Below are 22,058 nucleotides of genomic sequence, written 5' to 3' on the forward strand. Positions count from 1 at the left end.
AAACATACGTTAGATATCGAATGCGACGACGTAATTAAGTATGACGTTTCCGCTTGAATCGCAATCGACGACGACGCGTAACGAATCGCGATTGATGACGTTATCCATCATAATAATGGTACCGTTCGCGATGACGAATTCGTTTTGGCATTTACAAGTTTTGGAAGACTCAATTTTAATCGGGGACATTTTAAAAGCAGTTTACCAAAGTTGTAGACAGGTATCCATTGTCTTGGAATAATAAAATCGGTAGTAAATGCAATATTTATGTCGCCGAATGGGTAAACTCTTTTGTTATACAGTACATAAAAGAGGAATTAATATTTTATGACGTCTGGCCATCTGTTGTCGAGAAGGTATAATTAACAGCTGTATAATTTCGATCGCCTTCACTTATGACCATACTAAATTAACGATAATTACTTTCCGATTTTAATTTCCACCGAAAAATTGGTGCGGAGGAACATCTCCTCCTCCTCCTAAATATTTCAAAAATATAATTATTAACTACAAAACCGCGGTTGGAAGGGGTTTGTCATCGATTATTTAGCAAACGGCCAACACAGAGAAAATGCCTTTGCCAAAACGAATGAAGATACCCAAGTGAACTGTCATTATTCTTTCACCTATCTGTTCTATTCAACATTCGATTGTTGTTATTTCCTTTTCGAGATGGCGTAGCCTTATGATGTAACCGTTACTTCTTCGCAGAATTCTATCATATACGTCTTTGGGCCAGCCACAGTCAATAGTCTTATTGAAGGTTGGATATTTATCATCTCGCTTCGATCCACTTTTGATGTAAAAACCTCCCATTATTCGCGCTTGTTCGACAGAAAAATGATAACAACGAAAAAGCATCGTCTATGGAAATAAAAGTAAAACTAATTTCTAACAAATTTTTGCTTTCGTTAATTCTTCTATGGGTAACAGAGGTTTTTTTTTCTTCTATAACTTTAAATTTAATAGTGGTTTTCCTCCAACAATCCCTACTTCTAATAGAGACTTTTTCCTCTGATAATTATGACTTTTCAATAAAAATTTTTCTCGAAAGACCTCAAAATTTAATAGAGGTTTTTTTCCTTCAATAAAACTCTATATTTTTATAAAAATATTTCTTTTAATAACTCCAACTTGTAATAGATGTTTTTCCTCCAATAATTCTAAATTATATTTATAGTATTTTTTTTTTTATTACAACTCTAAATTTTTATTGATCTCTCTAACTCAAATTTTAATATAGGTTTTTTCCTTTAGTGACTATCGTTCAAGAAGATATTTTCCTCAATAATTCTAAACTTTAACACTAAATTTTCGTAATAATCACAGAAATTTTTCCTTCGATAACTCTAAATTTTAGTAACGATTTAACAGAATTTGATCGTTAATCCTACAATAAGTTTTAATAAAAATCTTCCATTGAACATTTCAGGTTTTTATAGTTCCCCCCCCCGATAATGTGAACTTTCTGTAGAGGTTTCCTCCGATGATCTCAAATTTTTATAGGGGTTTATCCTTCGATATCCTAACTCTATATATATAGAGTTTAAATAAATAATTTACAATTTTAACACAAGTTTACCTCTAATATCTGCAGAAGTTTTGACTAACAAGTAAGATAATTCTAAGTTTAAATAAAAAATTTAGCCTCTAATCATAAGATTTAAGAGGTTTATCTCTCTGTTAAATCTTAGAAGTTAATTTCCGAAGTGACATTTATTATACGAGATATAAAATGCAGTTGCAAAACAAGTTTTTATACCTCAACATGATTTGTAAGTGGTAAGTAACTTATTTTCTTGTCTGGAATGAATGGACCGATGATTGATTAGAAGATGGTGTGACAAGCAAAGTTTTGTTTATGATTATTATAGATAAACCTCCACTAAACAACACAACTTTCAGGTTTTATTTTTATGATAGTCGTATAACTAATTACCTTATAGTCGACCTAACAGTATAAAATAATCGAGTTTAACATCTCGAATTGTTATAGGAGTAACGCTAGTATTTAGGGGATTTAGAAGAATGTCAAACAAAAACTTCAATCCATGTAAATCTAGTTGTAGTGGGGAGTGTCGAGAGATAAATGGCAGCAGTAGGATGTAGCGGTTTAAAGTTTCACTCAGAGGATTCTGTATAATTTCAGAATTATATCTTAATTACGAGCATTCGACCTATCGCGTTACGTTTCCATAATTAGAAATAACAATTTTTTTTAATTGTTCTCTCTTATAAAACTCTGGAATTTTAATAAAATATTCAACAACATTTTTTGTATCGAGTGTAATATATTATTTTGAAGCGAATAAGTTTCTAAAAATGTTAATTGAGCGATGCTTTGCAGCAGTTTGACGTCTACTTACAAAAAAAAAAACAAGAGAAAATTTTTTTGAACACGAGAAGCGGTCGAGTCAGAGTCCAGATATAATTCCGAGAATCACGTTTTTAATCAATTAATTATAATTCATATTTTCTCTATCATTTATTAAATTAATTAATTTAAAAATTTCTTGTGTAACAAGTGTTACAAACTAATCACAACTGGTGTAATTTAATTAGAATATTTTTAATTAAAAAAAATAAATAATTAAAAAACTAACAACAACAACAACAACCACACGTGACATGTTTCTCTATGTGTTTACAAAGTTATAAATTTAAATAAAGTTTTAGAAGTTAAGGAGGATCGAAAATATATTTTAATGGAGTTATCTAGAAGATTTTTTTTTCTATTATTTTATAACTCGATATTTTAAAACAGTAAACAATTCTGGCGCGTATTCTTATCAAACAACGGCTGCCACACTCGTAAAAGGTCAATAATCAAACATTGGATCGTTTTATGATGAAATCTGCACTTTTTCGTTGAGTGGCTGGCGAATAATAATAATAAAATGGCTGTGGATCCATAAAAAAATTCTCACTCTTCGTTTTCTACTTTTTAATTTGAAAGGAAATGTACAGAGCAGGATTTAGACTTGTTGTAGTCTTAAACCGACAACATATGAGACCCTTCCTTCTTCACCCAATGGGCAATAGGCTGTGTATAAACTGTTTTTGTGAATAGAACGAGCCCCTCGAAACATGATGCACTGAATCATAGCTTGTTTATACGTAAATTCGGCTCTGCAAATGTACGTTCCACTTCTTAAATTTGGTAATACAACCTTAAAACATCCTTAAAAATATCCCTAAAAATACAAAAATTAAAATAAAATTCCTTAACGTTGTTGTTTATTAGTAAATTTTTAACCAGTTGGATAACATTTCTGGGTTATTGCTATTTTATGTAAGGCTAACTTATCAATTTATGTGAAGTAAATAAATAAATAAAATATATATAAAGCTGCGAACGAATGATAAACTAATAATTATCTAAAATTATTCCAATGAAACTATAAAATAACCGGAATTCCCGCCAGCAAATGAATTATTATCTTCGCAGCAGGGAGATCTCGAAATTTTTATAAATATTTACCGAACTGTCGATATATCGGACGAGTATAGATTATTTAAATAAATTTAAAACATATAAACCGTAATAAAAAAAGAAAAAAAAAAGTCGAAAGAGTCGGTTACTATCAATTTACTTTCGAGATTAAAGATGTGAATTTCGTAGGAGGTAATGTTATTAATTCGGAACAGGAAAGAATCCTCCGGAGGTCGGATGTGAAACTCAATTGCGCTCTTTGACACTTATATCCTGCAGCTTTCGAATTTAAACTATCAATTTACTTTCGAGATTAAAGATGTGAATTTCGTAGGAGGTAATGTTGTTATTAATTCGGAACAGGAAAGAATCCTCCGGAGGTCGGATGTGAAACTCAATTGCGCTCTTTGACACTTATATCCTGCAGCTTTCGAATTTAAAGAGGGAAATGGGCCACAGGCTTTAAATGTACCTCATTATGGTTCTACGGTTGGCATCCTACATTAATTCTAAGCAACAGAAGGGTTGTTACTTCGTCTCTTAGTCCCCTGATTAGCAAATATCAAAATCTAAAAATATCAATTTTTTTTGTATTAATTAAAATTTCAAAGACGGAAACTCCAAATGTGTGTGTTTTTTTTTTTTTACAAGAATCGAATGTAGTTATTAAGATTATTTTTTTTTAAATATCGTATTTTTCAGGAGTGTTTTTTTTAAAAAAAAAGAAGATCGTTCGTATTAATGACCACCGAAAAAATTCGTTTTCAAAATATTCTTTTGTAAAATGATAGATCATCTTTTACATTTGCATATTCAATCGATACGTAGAATGAGATCTTCCCTCTTAAGAACGTTTTAATGATGGACTTAAGTTAGATATACGAAAAAGGAATTGAAGTATTATTATTAGATCAATCATCTTCCTGGAAGATGTGTTCAAAAAAAAAAAAAAAAGAAACAACAAGATTATGGATATATTATATACAAACGCTGCGAATTGTATTTATTATATTTAATTTTTCTCATATCGATCTTAAGTAGAAAAGGCTATTATTGTTATGTATAACGTGACGTGTGTACTGTGGAGATCACGAATTCTATTTTTTTGTATGTGTTTAGTTATAGTACACGTGTTTAAGTATGACAATTGTTGTCAGTCACAACTAGTCGGGAAAGTCTTTGAATGGATCTGATGGATCGTTTCCTGTCTAACCAAAATATGGGATGAAGCGAGGAGTGAAATGATTAGTTATGTTCTCTTGCTGTTTATAAATATTTTATACAATTGATAAGAATATATAATATATATGTAGGACCTATATTTTATTCTTTAATTGTGTGAAATGTGTATTTTATGCTTTCGATGTTTTAACGAAATCGATCGGATGTTGGAAAACTGTTTTATTTAGGAATGACTAGTTTATATAAGAGGACGAAAGAGACTAATGTAAAAACAGATGAGTATAAAGAGAGATACAACAATAAGTGGTTTCAGATATATATGAAAAGACACGGACATAGGGGTAAGATGGCCATAAGAAAAAGTGGATACAGGCCTGTAGGAGAGAGATGTCTATGAGAAGAGGTGACCAATAGGAGAAAATGGTCATATGAAAAGATGGTAATGTAAGCGAAAGAGGGGATCACAGGGGAAAAGATGGTAACTTATAATGAAAGTGGTTATAGAAGAGGGAGATGCCAATGAAAAGAGAAGGCTTTATAGGAAAGGTAGGCATAAAAAAAAATGGCTATAGACAGAAGAGATAACCATAATAAGAACTGCCCTGAAAGTAAGAAAATATTCAATAAGAGGTGGCTGTAGAGAAAAGAGAGGTCCACAAAAAGAGATCACGAAGGAAAAAAGACGTGAGAAGACCAACAGCACCTTTATAATCGTCACTATCTTCATTTTATATTTACTCAACTGTAAAACAAGTTTTAGGTACGAATTTCAATTTACATACGTTATCCGTTTACATTATTATTTTTAAAAAAAATACGTGAATAAAACAATTAATTCAGAACACGTCCATTTCCAATTCCAGATTTATATAAAAAAAAATAAAATGTTAAAAAAATAATTACACGAGAGGAAGTTTATACAGAACATCTTATTCATCTTTTATCTTGTTTATCATTCTTCAGATGCTACTTAAAAGCAATAAAACTAACGTAAATCTCAATTACAGCATAGTTTATTCTTCTTAAAATCGTGAGCAAGCAGCTTAGAATATGATATAGAAGAAATTAATTCGATTTTGCATTTATTTACTTTTATCATTATCTAAAATAATTAACGATAAAATTATCAGGATTGAAAAAAGACGATCATTTGTGACTCATGTGTATAAATGATCGAGTTTACTTCTTTCTTGCAGGGATGATCTAATTACCGCATATGATAGAGGCCCGGAACAGTTTATATAATTGAAGCATCATAGCCTTGTTAAGATTAATGAAATTAATTTTTCAGAAAAAAATATATGTATATTATTAAATTTCCTTTGATTTTTAACATTAGCTCAAAGTAAAGATTTCAAAAAAAATGGCGAAAAAAATATTTTTCACGTTAGAACTATGTGTTTGACTGTAGACGTAGACTAAATCCTTAATAATGTATATACTATAAATGTGGAAATGGCATTTATTTTGATCCCTTTTTTTTGTTACACAGACTTATCTTCTTTCACAGAAATCTGATATCACGTAAGCTATCGATACAATAACTTTATTTTTCGCTTCATCTTCTTTTTCTTTATTTACACCAGCAGGAAAAAAAAATTTAGAAACATATACATGAGAAGTAGATAAATAATAAATTAATCCAGAATAGTTTATATCTATAATAATTAAAAATGGATATAAAATATGCCAAGAAAAGTTTTGTAAGTTTATAATGTGTGTTCTTAGTATCTGCTAATATTTTTCTATTTTTAATTACATACAACAACATATTTTACAAGAAGCTTACTTAAAAATGACAGTTCTACACAAAATTTTCTATTTCCGCTCCTAATTTATCGATTTTTCTTACATATAAGTTCATTGGACGGTTCGGAGTCTGTCTGTTTCAAACGTTCTTCCCCATTGGTTCGATAGATGCCATGCTTAATATTCACGTCATCGGGTACCGTTCGCCATTGTCAGTACCCGAGAAGAAATTGGAGGAAGGAGATGGCACGAGGTGATTTATAAGCAGATTAAACAGAAAATTAACCTGCGATCGAGCAGATATTTATATATAAATAATGGCGGTTTGCACTAGATAATCCATCTGAAAGATGATGATCCAGAAGGAGAGGACGCGGCATGCCCTTTACTACTTAACTCTGTTGGCTGTGGTAGCAGGTGAGATTTGTGTTTTTGTACCGTCTTAGATGTTTACAAAACGTTTAATAAAGTCTAGATGGGTGGTGAGAGACACGAAAGAACCACACGCGATGACTCATCTCAGATTCTGTTCACCGATGGCGAGGTTTGCCCTGTTGAGCCGCAGATGAAGTCACGGCTCCAAACGTTAACTGTCATTTATCCAGATCTACCGCGATGAATTAAGACTCTTTTTTAAACGTCTAACGATCTTTCATCACGAATCACTCTCGAGCATCGAAATCGTGAAAAAATTAGATTTTTTTTTTTCAATTAGAATATCGTACAAAAAATTCATTTTTTGAAAATTTAAAGCTCGTTGTTTGCGTATGTTGTCGATAAAAATTAATTTGAGTTATATTTTCTCTGTTTTCTCCGATAGATGATCGATTATTATTTGTAAAGATTGACTGTGGCCCGGGCAGGTGTGTTTAATTAAGAGGCCAAAACCGTTCGATCACCTGAGACCGTCTGCCATCTGTTTGTCAGTTAAAGCGTAAATTACCCAAAACGTGCTCTGGAACAAAATATAAAAACGCTGCACGACAACAAAGTCTCACCCCGAGTTATTTTGGTAACAAGCTAGAGGGTTAACAACTGGCATTTACGAATTTTGGGTGTAAACTTATCTAATACCTTTTGTGCAAGTGGTGGCGAGTAACGTTACTCTTTTAACATTTTTTTTTTTGTGTTGCACGTAACAGCGAGAAGAAATCTTCTTCCCATATCCGATTATTCGTAACTTTAGCTACCTGATTGAATTTATCCAGGTTGTTTTTTTCCGTGTGTGTAACTTTACATATATAGTAACAATATCTTTATCCTGAAACTAACGAGAAATATCTCAACTACTAAAAAAAAAAAAAAAAAATGTAATTGATATCTCCGGAGAGCTACCACAAATTGATTTCGTTGATGCGTAAATTCGAGTGCAACGTGACGTTTACGTACCACATTCGTCAATCGGTAATTCGTGTGACGTTTTAAGGTAATTTTCGTAGTAAAATATTAACGAACAGGTTGCGCTGTTTATTGTACGCCTTGCTACGATCTCCCCCGTATTTGGGTTGTGGGAGCGACCCTTCGTCTCGCATCTCCCAATGCCCGGGGGCAGAATTATCCACCCATACACCCTCCTCTCTTTTTGGATTTGGAGCATCTCTTGTCTCTTTATAAATACTACGGGGAAGGAGAAGAACGTGACGTGCAATTAACGCTCGTTACTTAACGATGGCACACGTCTACTCGTCGTCCCCGAGTGGTCCCCAAATACTTGCTAGCGTTCGAGTGAAAATAGGTCTTGCTCCATTTATGTCTCGTCGTTTGTATGTGGGAACGTCACCGGAAGTGTAGATAGTATCTCCTAAACGACACCCTTTCTTATATCTTTGACTTCGATTTTTTTTCTATTCTTTCCTTACTTTAAATAGAATTTATTTATAAAATTATTTGTAACTTACTTCATTTATCTAGAAGGTAAACTGATAAATTATTTGTATTTGTATTTTCTAAACTCGATGGATCTTCATTGATCCGCTGCTTGGAAAATTGCGAGTCGGTTGAAAGCTACAATTGAATTTTCAATTGCAAGGTTTGGGTATAAACGAAAATAATAAAAAAAAGGGGGGAAAAACACATATATTGGTCCACCGACGGATCAATTTTTGTTTTTTTTTCTGGTATTTTTTAAAAACTAAAAGGAATTTTTTTTAATAACCTTAGAAAGATCTTTCGCGAAACTCTCAGAGCTTGTACTTAACTAGAGTAGATGTGGAGTGGTCCTCTTCCGAAATGTTATAAATCATTTTTCATGAGGTGTCGGTGAACTACTGAAAGCTTTCTCTAATCACGCAAAGGTTAGAGATTAGCTTGTCATCCTTAACTTAGGAGATTTGAACTGTTAAAGATGAGTTATATCAATACAGCGCTTCTATTTATTTTTAATTGATACTAATATTTTCAAAACTCGTAAATTATCAATAACAACAGAATAAATTCATGTAAGATATTATAAATCGGTAAATTCCTCTTTTTTTACTTGAAAATACCTTTAAAATTTTTACTTATTTTTTGGCAAAAATTGTTCAAGATAATGAATGTTTTTACTTTTTTTTTTAATATAAAAGTAACATTTATCAATTAGTTTTACTTATCTACATATATGCTTTCTTTTATTCATGACACATACTCGCGTACGCGTTAGAACGATAGCCATTTTTATAAAATGGGTAGGTTAATATTTTCCTGGGAATTTTGTAAGGTGCAAAATTCTATCGACTGCATTTCTTCGAAATAAATATTTCTCGAGAAATAGAGCGTGATGGACAGACACTTAGAAAATTATATATATATATAGCTCTATATAAAGAGCTCGATGGGAATTTTCGAATAGTTTTTATATCGTTTTGTAGGTTCAAACGGCGTGAAAAGTCTGAAAACTTCACACAAAGCTATTACAAAAATAACAGAATACTCTCTCTAAAAATGATTTTTTTTGTTTTTACTTGGATATTTTCAAAGTTACCATAAGTTATTCGTATTTTGTTTTACGATTTTTTTATGTCTGTCCAAAAAAGTAAATATGTGTAAGATGTTTAAAAAAAAAATAGCTTTTTACTTGAATAAATAAAAGATTAAACGTGTAAAGTGGAGTTAATATTTTCAACTCGTCAAATTCAATAAAGTTTAGTAAGAGATCCGAAAGAAAATTTTAATATTTTATAAAAATATTAAAATAAGTTTTTCTTATCTATAATTTCATAAATTATTCATTTTTGATTTATTAGAAGAAAGATAAGATTTTTTTTTAGTTACTCAGTTATTAAGAAATGAGAAACTTATTAATAATATAGCTTTTATAGTGAACTAAGCAAATTTTGTGACATGTTTTAATTTTTTCCTTCATTTATTTATATTAAAAATACAGTTTTGTTTTTGTTTGATACTTCAAAATGTTTCATTTTTATTATTAAAAAATAATTAAAGTGTTTATATCTGTGGGAGTCGTGCACAAAATTTCATTTTTATGTCTTTCTCTCGATACTTTCATCCATTTTAACGATAATTTCTGCTGTTATCTTATCTCCTATTTGTTAAAATTTTTCAGAAACTTCTTTCTTATCAAAGATATTAATATTCTTCAAAAATATTAACTGGTTAATTCTAATAATAAATAAAAAGAGATTAAATCTAATTCCTAAATAATAAAGTTTGAAGAATTTTATTATCCAGTATCAATAAATTATTTAAATTTTAAAATATTTTAACTTAAAATTGCCGGTTGTTAAAGGTTCATCATATTTCAAATCGATACTTTATATACATAATTGATCAAATTAAATAATTTAAAAAAGAAAACCCTAATTAAAACAGAATTTAACATCCAAGAATATTGATCCTTAATCGTAGAATACGAATTATAAAAATTTATTAACATTAGTCGTCTTTGTTATATATTTAAGATATAAAGCCTGAAAGATTTTAAGTAGGATTTGTTATTTAAATGGAGATTGGTTGAATTTAGGTTATCTCCTCCCATTTGTATTTTACTGGCCAATAATCGTTAAGGTATAATAATCTTTGATAAATCTTGTTCGTTATGCTATTTCTAATCGGAACGTTTAATTTTAATATTATTTTCTATGTTATATCTTAAAGTAATTGTTACATAAATGTAAAAATCATTTTTTCTTTATATATTTTTAAAAATATCGAAAATTTCACAAAATTATAACGATTTTTGTATAGAGAATGTTTCACATAACTACGATAAGATAGAAATAGCTTATAATGACTTAAAAATTATATAATTTATGTACATTTAATAGCTAAAAGATAGAATTTATTCGGCCCGACATTATACAGAAGGGTAAAAATACAATTTATATAATTTTAATTCGAGTTAGAGCGTAAATATATGAGTTTACTGCAAGAGCAATATAAGATTACTCTGCATACAACTCGAAAGATTTATGGTTAAAAAATTCGAAAGGCATTAGTATGATATAAAAAAGAAAGGAAAAGTGTCGCATCTGGTCGCGATGGAGAATTTATTTCTTCGATCTCTCGAATAAAAAAGAAAAAAAAATGTATATTTAAAAAATCGAATAAAATTGTTATCTTAGGAATTTGAAAATTTTAATTGACGTCTGATAAATCTAAAAATACAAAATTTCTCCGCTACGAATTTTCTGACTCGAATTCTTTTTATATTATAATAAGTCTTTCGATTCGATTTATTTATTTTTTTTTAAAGATTTATTTAAATTTTATGTAAATTTAACCGGTTTATCGAAAATAAGTCATTTTAGAGTTTCAAAAAACTCCTTTCTTCTGCACTCCTCCTCTAAAAGTCATTGTTTAATCAGGTTTTTCTTTTATTTTAAAGCTCTTTTAGTACGATTTTTGTCAAAAATATTTAATAAAATTTACTGTCACTTATATTTTCATTTAATGTTAAGAGGAAAAAAGAATTTGAAAAGAAATGTCCAAGCTTATAAAATTATATATACACGCAACTGAATGTTTGTTAAGTTCAAATAAAATAATTTATTTAAATATTAAAAGATTTTATAAATAAATTGCAGTTTTTACTTCAAAAATTCGATGCTATTTAGGTTAAAAATTATGATTAGTTTTTTTTTTTGTGTGTGAAATTATTGTCCATTAAAGAGCGAAAGGTTCATTTTTCTGCAACAATTAACAGAAGCGATAATAGATCCTTATAATTCTGGTCCATGTTTACTCTCACATTTTGCTTTTAATGTTATTATGTTTATGTTTACATAGTTATCGGGATTTGATTAACTTTGTTTTCCTTATCTGACGACTTTTCGTTAATTATCTTTGAAAGCATTTCGATGCTAATAAAAGCCTGTTAAATTTATTTATTAAATTTCGTTTTTAGAGAAGTTTATAATAAATCTTCCTTCGACTATTCGTTTTAAAAGTATCGGCTCTTTCTCGTATAATTTGACCTTTCTATATTACTTTAGTATATCAATTAATTAGGAAAAAGGGTATAATTAAAAGTAGTTACGAGATAAACTGCCATCCTTACAGTAGTGAATCTTCTCTCTCTTATATTAATGATTTTTTCTTCTTGAGAATATTCGTTATTATAAAAAAAGAATTGAAGCAATATTATAAGATTTATTATTTTTTCTTCTTATATCTTAGTTCTGGAAAAATTCTTCTTTTCTCTTCTTGTAGTTCTAAGAGAAGATTTATCTTTTCCCATAATGATTTCTTCAGTTATCACGGAGAATTTATTATTATAAGAACAAGATATTCTACTTATATTAATGAATTAATAATGAATCCTTTCGTTTTGATAACTTACGAAGTTTTTTTTTTTTTTTATACTTTTCGTTGGTTCAATGTGCGTGATAACTCGATACTTGTCAACAGAATTGCAAAAAAAAAAAAAAAATAATAAATTCTTCGTAAGGGTTTAGTACGTGTGTTACGAAATCGTCTTTTAGTTATGTTACTTTACATCACGATCAACGTTTACTGTTTCCAATTTACAATGATTTTGTAAATAGAATTTTTGAAGAAGTCGGAATATCGATCGATAAAATTGCATATAAAATAAATATTCGCTGGTAAAATTAGCTTAGTTTCGTTTGCATCACTCGCCAGTCTGCTTTTTTTTTTTTTGTTTTGTACTGTACAATACATTTATCAAAATTTCTTTAATGTTAATAAGATTTATCAATGATTTAAGACTATTCTCTCTCTCTCTCTTTCTNAAGATACGTGATTGAAATTTACTTATGACATATGCTATTTCGAAAAGATTTAACTGCTAATCTATTGTCATTAAAGATTGGGTCATTGAGTATTTCGACTATTTTTTGCTCAACATGTTCTGTACAGTACATGTACCGTTCACACATAGCAACATGGAAGCGTATCTTGCTTCCAACAGGAAGATCCAAGTTCAGTGTTTGCTGGAGACTGAATCTCTCTCTCTCTCTTAGTGCCTATGAATGGAAATGAAATTAGCAGTTTGTAGAATTGATAGTAAATTTAAATTTTATAGATTGAATACAGCTATAGAATAAAACGAATAAATGATTAGATCTTAACCTACTTTTAGGGAAAATTTCATTAAGTTTTCACCTCTGGTCGAATGTATTTACAAGATTCTTTTTGCATTGCGTTCGCATTCGGCAGCGAAATATACGAAACAGATGTTTGAAGCTTTAAAAGCATTTCGTGAAGTGTCTTCTGTTACATTTCAACACCTAATTCCCTGGGCATTAGTTGTACANTCGTAGAATACGAATTATAAAAATTTATTAACATTAGTCGTCTTTGTTATATATTTAAGATATAAAGCCTGAAAGATTTTAAGTAGGATTTGTTATTTAAATGGAGATTGGTTGAATTTAGGTTATCTCCTCCCATTTGTATTTTACTGGCCAATAATCGTTAAGGTATAATAATCTTTGATAAATCTTGTTCGTTATGCTATTTCTAATCGGAACGTTTAATTTTAATATTATTTTCTATGTTATATCTTAAAGTAATTGTTATATAAATGTAAAAATCATTTTTTCTTTATATATTTTTAAAAATATCGAAAATTTCACAAAATTATAACGATTTTTGTATAGAGAATGTTTCACATAACTACGATAAGATAGAAATAGCTTATAATGACTTAAAAATTATATAATTTATGTACATTTAATAGCTAAAAGATAGAATTTATTCGGCCCGACATTATACAGAAGGGTAAAAATACAATTTATATAATTTTAATTCGAGTTAGAGCGTAAATATATGAGTTTACTGCAAGAGCAATATAAGATTACTCTGCATACAACTCGAAAGATTTATGGTTAAAAAATTCGAAAGGCATTAGTATGATATAAAAAAGAAAGGAAAAGTGTCGCATCTGGTCGCGATGGAGAATTTATTTCTTCGATCTCTCGAATAAAAAAGAAAAAAAAATGTATATTTAAAAAATCGAATAAAATTGTTATCTTAGGAATTTGAAAATTTTAATTGACGTCTGATAAATCTAAAAATACAAAATTTCTCCGCTACGAATTTTCTGACTCGAATTCTTTTTATATTATAATAAGTCTTTCGATTCGATTTATTTATTTTTTTTTAAAGATTTATTTAAATTTTATGTAAATTTAACCGGTTTATCGAAAATAAGTCATTTTAGAGTTTCAAAAAACTCCTTTCTTCTGCACTCCTCCTCTAAAAGTCATTGTTTAATCAGGTTTTTCTTTTATTTTAAAGCTCTTTTAGTACGATTTTTGTCAAAAATATTTAATAAAATTTACTGTCACTTATATTTTCATTTAATGTTAAGAGGAAAAAAGAATTTGAAAAGAAATGTCCAAGCTTATAAAATTATATATACACGCAACTGAATGTTTGTTAAGTTCAAATAAAATAATTTATTTAAATATTAAAAGATTTTATAAATAAATTGCAGTTTTTACTTCAAAAATTCGATGCTATTTAGGTTAAAAATTATGATTAGTTTTTTTTTTTGTGTGTGAAATTATTGTCCATTAAAGAGCGAAAGGTTCATTTTTCTGCAACAATTAACAGAAGCGATAATAGATCCTTATAATTCTGGTCCATGTTTACTCTCACATTTTGCTTTTAATGTTATTATGTTTATGTTTACATAGTTATCGGGATTTGATTAACTTTGTTTTCCTTATCTGACGACTTTTCGTTAATTATCTTTGAAAGCATTTCGATGCTAATAAAAGCCTGTTAAATTTATTTTTTAAATTTCGTTTTTAGAGAAGTTTATAATAAATCTTCCTTCGACTATTCGTTTTAAAAGTATCGGCTCTTTCTCGTATAATTTGACCTTTCTATATTACTTTAGTATATCAATTAATTAGGAAAAAGGGTATAATTAAAAGTAGTTACGAGATAAACTGCCATCCTTACAGTAGTGAATCTTCTCTCTCTTATATTAATGATTTTTTCTTCTTGAGAATATTCGTTATTATAAAAAAAGAATTGAAGCAATATTATAAGATTTATTATTTTTTCTTCTTATATCTTAGTTCTGGAAAAATTCTTCTTTTCTCTTCTTGTAGTTCTAAGAGAAGATTTATCTTTTCCCATAATGATTTCTTCAGTTATCACGGAGAATTTATTATTATAAGAACAAGATATTCTACTTATATTAATGAATTAATAATGAATCCTTTCGTTTTGATAACTTACGAAGTTTTTTTTTTTTTTTATACTTTTCGTTGGTTCAATGTGCGTGATAACTCGATACTTGTCAACAGAATTGCAAAAAAAAAAAAAAAATAATAAATTCTTCGTAAGGGTTTAGTACGTGTGTTACGAAATCGTCTTTTAGTTATGTTACTTTACATCACGATCAACGTTTACTGTTTCCAATTTACAATGATTTTGTAAATAGAATTTTTGAAGAAGTCGGAATATCGATCGATAAAATTGCATATAAAATAAATATTCGCTGGTAAAATTAGCTTAGTTTCGTTTGCATCACTCGCCAGTCTGCTTTTTTTTTTGTTTTGTACTGTACAATACATTTATCAAAATTTCTTTAATGTTAATAAGATTTATCAATGATTTAAGACTATTCTCTCTCTCTCTCTCTTTTTTTATTTTTTTTGTCTTAAATTCACAGCGTGAAAATAGTCGTCTAATTGAAAGGTTAAATTGAATTATTTTCTTACTTTTAATATTAGATTAACAAAGTGCAAACTGTGCCGTGAAAGTTTCTGGTTAATCTGATTTTAGTAATTTTAGCTTTAACAAAATTTTGTGTTCGATCCGTTCGATCTATATTTTTTTATAACTGCGATTCTTAACATTAAAAACTGGACCATATTTGAATATAAAAACGTGACCTCGATGAAAACTTTCTTATTTATTTGTGTTTGAATACTTGCACAATCGTAGTCACTGGTATATATATCAAGAAGGGGAAAAAAACTGCAAGAAAATCGAGAAATGGGATGCAAATTCATGACCTGATTGTTAAGGTCGAGGGAGTTGAACCGACAATTTGATTTATACGGATTTGTATAACCTAGTTGATAGGATCGTATGATCCGAACTCACGACTATTCCTTGTCGAAATAAGATCTGAACTCAGAACACGACTTTTAGGGAAAATTTCATTAAGTTTTCACCTCTGGTCGAATGTATTTACAAGATTCTTTTTGCATTGCGTTCGCATTCGGCAGCGAAATATACGAAACAGATGTTTGAAGCTTTAAAAGCATTTCGTGAAGTGTCTTCTGTTACATTTCAACACCTAATTCCCTGGGCATTAGTTGTACACGAAAAATATGCCACGTAACTATCGGTAACGGGGAAAGTCGGTTCCGGATATACTTTCGATACGTCGGAATTTTCGGTTAATGGCACGACCGGCCGTTAAAGTGATGGATGGGGGATTGTTTCCATAGAAACCGACATCGCTCACGTCGTTAACGTTATCGTTATGTTCGAAAGACCCGAATCCGCGAGAGACAACTTCGCTCTCTTCTCAGGAAACGAGAATGAAATTCCCGAATTTTTCGGGGAATCCGCGATCTCTGATTGACTATACGTAGTCATCTTGATCTGCGAACCGTAGTTTTATAACGATATTTAATGATCTTAAAATGAAACATGGCAATTGTATAGAATCGAGACTCACTAGAGAAGATATAATGGAATCTTTCGTTTTAATTGCATTTTAGTTACGTAAACTAGAGTATCATTTACTAACATTAATGCCATGATACGTAAATGAACTAGTACTAAATTTACACAAATTGGTTGGCCAGTTTATAAACACGATCGATGGAATGTTGCGGTATTAATCATGCTTTTTAGTATTTTGGCTTAATTCCTTTCAAAAAATAAGGCCCTGAACATTTTAAAATTGCAATAATTAAGTAGTATTTATTTATTTTTGTCATGTAAGTTATTCGATGTTGAAAATTCTTTCTGTCGAAAATTTATCGTGTCTTAAAACATTAAACTGTAATCAAATAATAGAATAAAATCACACAATAAAATTTAAAATAAATGAATATAATGAAAGACAGAGCAATGAAATTATAATTGTTACTGTTATTGTATGTATCATCAGCTTTATTCATTCATGGTTATGGCATCCCATTCTAGAAAATTGTTTTTAATTTGTATTTTCGCCACGCAAAACAATTTAAATAATTTTCTAGAATGAGATAAAACAATCATAAACAATGTTCGTGTAGCCTATATGTATAAATGCATTTTCTAATTTTATTCTTGCTAATCATCATTTTATGCCATTTGCATTGTTGCGTCGTTTGAATAAAAAGTTTTTTTTTAACCTTTTCACTCTGTGGGCATTAAGAGGTCCTTTTTAATCAAGCCCATTGTGGGTTCGGCCAGATCATCATTGGGGCGGGCGGGTAGTGAGGAACGGGAACCGACATATCCGGAAGGACCATCTCCCCAAAGATTCGTGGGATGTTTCGACCCAGTCGGATTTGACTTTAGGTCTTCCGAAGAGGTAGACTAATTCTTTAAAGCCTTGGCCATCCGACCGAATACCTAAAAGTGTCAATATTTGTTTCTTCTTTCTTTCACAATATATATTCTCTTTTTTAGAATGAGCCTTCTCTCAAACTACTGAAGACTTGGCAAATAAAATAATCAATAGGTGTTTTCTATTGTCAACTCTTTGTTAGGAAATGAGCTAATGATTGTCTAGTTAAAGTTGTTCTAGAACTGGTGAATGGATCAGATTTAAGGGCGGGTATCCTGGGAATGTGCCAGGGTCTACACAAAAAGAAAATAATAATAACGAAATTATAAAGGGAGAGAAACGAGATAAAAGAAGGAATGATCCAGGAAACGAAATACAGCGGGCTGTATATATACGGCATAAACTTAAAGTAGAGATCGCTATATAGCCTAGTAGAATTTCTTTACAGATTTTTATTTATTATATATAATTATATAAGTTTCTAATTTATAGCATTTACTTTTTGTTTGCACGGGAACTAGTCGCTACAGGAGCCTCCACAGCTGTGAGTGCTCTGGGACCCTTCGTAAATGAATCGGTCTTTGCTGGTAAGCATTGGATAATATCTTAATTTTCATGCATCAATTATTTACCAAAATCTAAAATGGATTATGCAACAATAATTATAAATATTTATAGTAAGATATTCTGAGAATCTATATCTTTAATATTGTAATATTATTTTATGCAGTCTTTCTTTGATGAAATTCATAATTTAATTTTTAAAATTATTCCGAATCGAACGTGATTTATAAATAATAATATAAATAAATAAAATATTAAATATCAAATCTTTAACAGTTTAAATGAATAACTTATATTATTTTCATTAATATTTATACGACTATCTTTGTCATTCTTTTTATAGCATGCAATGTTAACGATCCTTTTTTACGAGATAATCTCACGCACCGAACTGAAGATACGTGATTGAAATTTACTTATGACATATGCTATTTCGAAAAGATTTAACTGCTAATCTATTGTCATTAAAGATTGGGTCATTGAGTATTTCGACTATTTTTTGCTCAACATGTTCTGTACAGTACATGTACCGTTCACACATAGCAACATGGAAGCGTATCTTGCTTCCAACAGGAAGATCCAAGTTCAGTGTTTGCTGGAGACTGAATCTCTCTCTCTCTCTTAGTGCCTATGAATGGAAATGAAATTAGCAGTTTGTAGAATTGATAGTAAATTTAAATTTTATAGATTGAATACAGCTATAGAATAAAACGAATAAATGATTAGATCTTAACCTAGAGATTGAAGGTGAGCCTATCTGAACATTCAGAAAGGTTTTTAAAGTACTATCTAAAAAAAGAAAGAAAAAAAAAATGGCTATCGAAGAGAGGATGTCTAGAAAATTGTATTTAGCCTTACCAAACTCATTTAAAATTAACTTATAAATCATAAATCACAGGTCATACTTCCTTCGCTAATGAGATCATGGAAGTACCAAAACAATTTTACTGTTTTTCATTGGCTAGACATGAGGTTTAGGTGATATGTTGAAATTTAAACTTTGCATATTGTTTATTTATTATATATATAAAGTAATAAATTATATACTGAGTTAAAAACTTTATTTAAAATCGATAAATCAAAATATTAATCAGAATCTATACATTGTTAACATGTCTTCATTTCGAACTACTTACTATATAAACTTAAAATAATAAACTATAAGTCTGAATCGCTGCCTTAAAGTTTATTCAATGATCATTCTCAATTAGCCTATTTTTAAACATAAGAACCATAAACACACTTTGCTGTTTAATTGTTTATTAAGTGATTATAATCCTCTTCTTTCTATTTTGACTTTTGCTTTGAGAATCCAGGATCTCTCCATGTGCACTTCACCTGCATTCTATCATTCTTATTTTGTTTGAGTTCGTATGGCATCAAAGCCATATGTTTTCAGAAGAAATCTCTCGTAACCATGTAATATGACTAGTGCAAGATGTTTACTATAGTTTTGTCGGTCTTCTATTATAGAAACGATCGCTTTCTTTAACTTTTCGATTGATTTTCCTGTCTGTTTCTCCAATATTGTGATTAGAACCTGTCTTTTCGATAGGATTGATGTATACATAAACATTGGTGTATGTAAATCTCGATATAAGAGAAACTGAAATAAACTAGAAAATAATAATTAAATAGTAAATAGCAATAGAGTATTAAAGTTATTAAAAAAAAGTAAATAATTCCAATAAATTAATCTATCTGACAGTAAACTAGTGTGTGTTGAGTAAAGGCTAGGACATCTAGGCACTAAAAATCATATAAAATTATAATATTTACAACTATTTACATGATATTAGGACATTTAGGCACTTAGTGCCTAAATATCCTAATCTTAATGACGAGTAATCAATTCACAACCATTTTTTTAAAATAATTTTTACATTTGTACAAAACTTTTAAAAATTTGATTGAACTTTAGAGTAAATTGGAATAGTTATTTATGGAAATTTCTTTAGAAATTGGCTATTTTACTATTGTGTGCGCGAAACTGTAATAATTTATATCGTCTAGAGACAAAAGAATGATATTGTCTGCGATAGTTGTGATGGAAAATCACATCATTTGTAAGCACGACTGTTGTTTTCCCATTTTGTTTGAAAAATTCGATTTTGTAATCATCTGCCTAACTTTTTTTTTCATTTTTATATTTGGAAACGATGTATATTAACCTATCAATTCGTCTGCGTAAATTTGAATTAATGCAATCATCTCAAAATTAAACAGTTAAAGTTTGATTTGAGAAAAGTCATCCATCTTCTATTTTGAAAAGAAAATTAAATAAATTTTTTCTGCAATTTTTTTTAATTTTTAAATTATCTCATTTATAATTCATTCTCGACTCAATATCTTACTTACATAGAATAAGACTTTTGGATCAATTATTTTTATCTTTGGATCAAAAATCGTTAATAAAGTCAGTTGATGTTTGCATATTCATAATTTCTGCATTTTAAAGATGAAAAGGATTTTTTTTTTCACTCTACGAATCGATAAAAGATGCACAGAAAGAAGGATTTTTGATAAAGATTACTCAATCCTAATTTGTTTTCTGTTTTAAATACTTGTTAGATTATGAATATTTAAAAAAAAAAAAACTTTATTTAAAAATAAGCTTAACTTTTTAATAAAAAAAAATTGTGTTAATAAAGTTTAAAAATGTTGTAGAAATTAATAATTCAAACAAAGAGTTAACGGGTAGACAAATAGACGTTTTAAAGTTCTCGAAAACAATTAAATTGAAAATAAAACGTCAGAAAGGTAAGATATTATCCCAGGTGAGTCGTAAAGTTCTATTATGGTCCTAGCAGATTTGGTCATTTGTTCAAAAATTGCATCCAATAATTCTTGAATAAAACGAACGAGAGTCATTACAATTGTCATTGTTATTCTGTAAATGTAACTGCTTTCAAAATTTTATTCTCGAATTAAATTCCAACTGCAACTAAGCGTCATTGATAAACAATAATTGTATAATGAATAGCAATGACAAAACCAGAGATTTGATTTATAATAGCGGATGAACAAACGACACTTTCGTCAAAAGAGATCCTTCCAATTATGAATTGATGTAAGGATTGGACTCGATTTCGGAATCCTCAGCTGTTCTTCGATCGACGGTCGTAATGACAAATCGGTTGTTGAAACGATGACAATTAGGAAATAATCACGAGTGTCGTATAATATTTGGACATTTGTCACTCGATAGAAAACTTATTTCAAAAAATTGTTACGTTCAAATTCGGAAAAGACGAATATATATTTGGGTTCTGGACTTCATGCTGATTTGCAAACTGGAAGTTTTAGAGATATTCAAATATTAAATAAACGCGTATGGATTAAAGAAAATCTTGCTATTGCTTACATGGAAAAAGCAAATTATGTTTAAGTAATACAGTGGGTGATCGATTAACGAACACTTTCTCGAAAGATTTTTATGTTCGGACAACGAACACCTCACAGAACAAACACAAGAAGAAGCGACGTAAAATAATGAATACCGATTGGTTTTCTCTTGTCTTCAGGCAACAATTCGAAACTTTTCGGAGCGCGGGAGACGTCGACATAGACGTTCAACCCGGTATATACCGATCGGATAGTATTCCTCCGAACTTTGAAACTCTCCCTTGTAATTCCAGCCTTTTATTTTTCTGACAGAAAAAATTATTTTATAATATTTCCGAGACCGTCGGGCGGGCACTCGTCAAGTTTTGCGTCAGTTTTTATTTTCGAAAGGTGAGAGTATAATAGCAAAGGTTGGATAGTGGGCAGAAGATGTCTGTCGTTGCTGGACAGTATGGCTCGAATAGGTCTATAGTAGACCGAAGTTCAATCTTATCTAAGAAAGATACAGTATAATCGAGAAGACCCAATCAGCTTAAGGAGTAAAAAAAATCACATCTGAAAAATAAAGAACATTGAACAGTTCATAATGGAACCCGAAACTGATCTGACGATAGAAGAACGCCAAGAACTCTTGAATGAACACCAAGAAATTCGATGAGATATGTTTTCTTCTGAAAAAGAGGATTAATGCTTATATCTGCTATTAAACATTTTTTGAAGTGGGAGGATATCAGAACAATGGTGTTAGAATGGCATCCAAACCAGATTGAGGTTAATGGAGTTGGTGATCTCGACAATTACAATACTATTAATTACTTTTGAAAAATCCTGAAGAAGAGAGAAAAGCAATCG

At 29.6% G+C, this 22,058-nt stretch overlaps 1 protein-coding gene across 2 annotated transcripts in view; it reads left to right on the forward strand.

Moving 5' to 3' along the window:
• The first annotated feature begins 6,590 nt into the window (after window positions 1-6,590).
• The window catches only part of LOC111618668 (neogenin-like), a 90,937-nt gene continuing 75,469 nt past the window's right edge, over window positions 6,591-22,058 (forward strand). For both annotated transcript variants that reach the window (XM_023360225.1, XM_023360224.1), the window contains exon 1: window positions 6,591-6,781. In XM_023360225.1, coding sequence (XP_023215993.1) covers window positions 6,715-6,781 — 67 coding nt within the window. In that variant the 5' untranslated portion in view covers window positions 6,591-6,714. The remainder of the gene's footprint in view (window positions 6,782-22,058) is intronic.

The sequence above is a fragment of the Centruroides sculpturatus genome, unplaced genomic scaffold, assembly GCF_000671375.1.
Source record: "Centruroides sculpturatus isolate CEXI.00-Female unplaced genomic scaffold, Cexi_2.0 scaffold116, whole genome shotgun sequence".
In the NCBI taxonomy this organism is placed as follows: Eukaryota; Metazoa; Arthropoda; class Arachnida; order Scorpiones; family Buthidae; genus Centruroides; species Centruroides sculpturatus.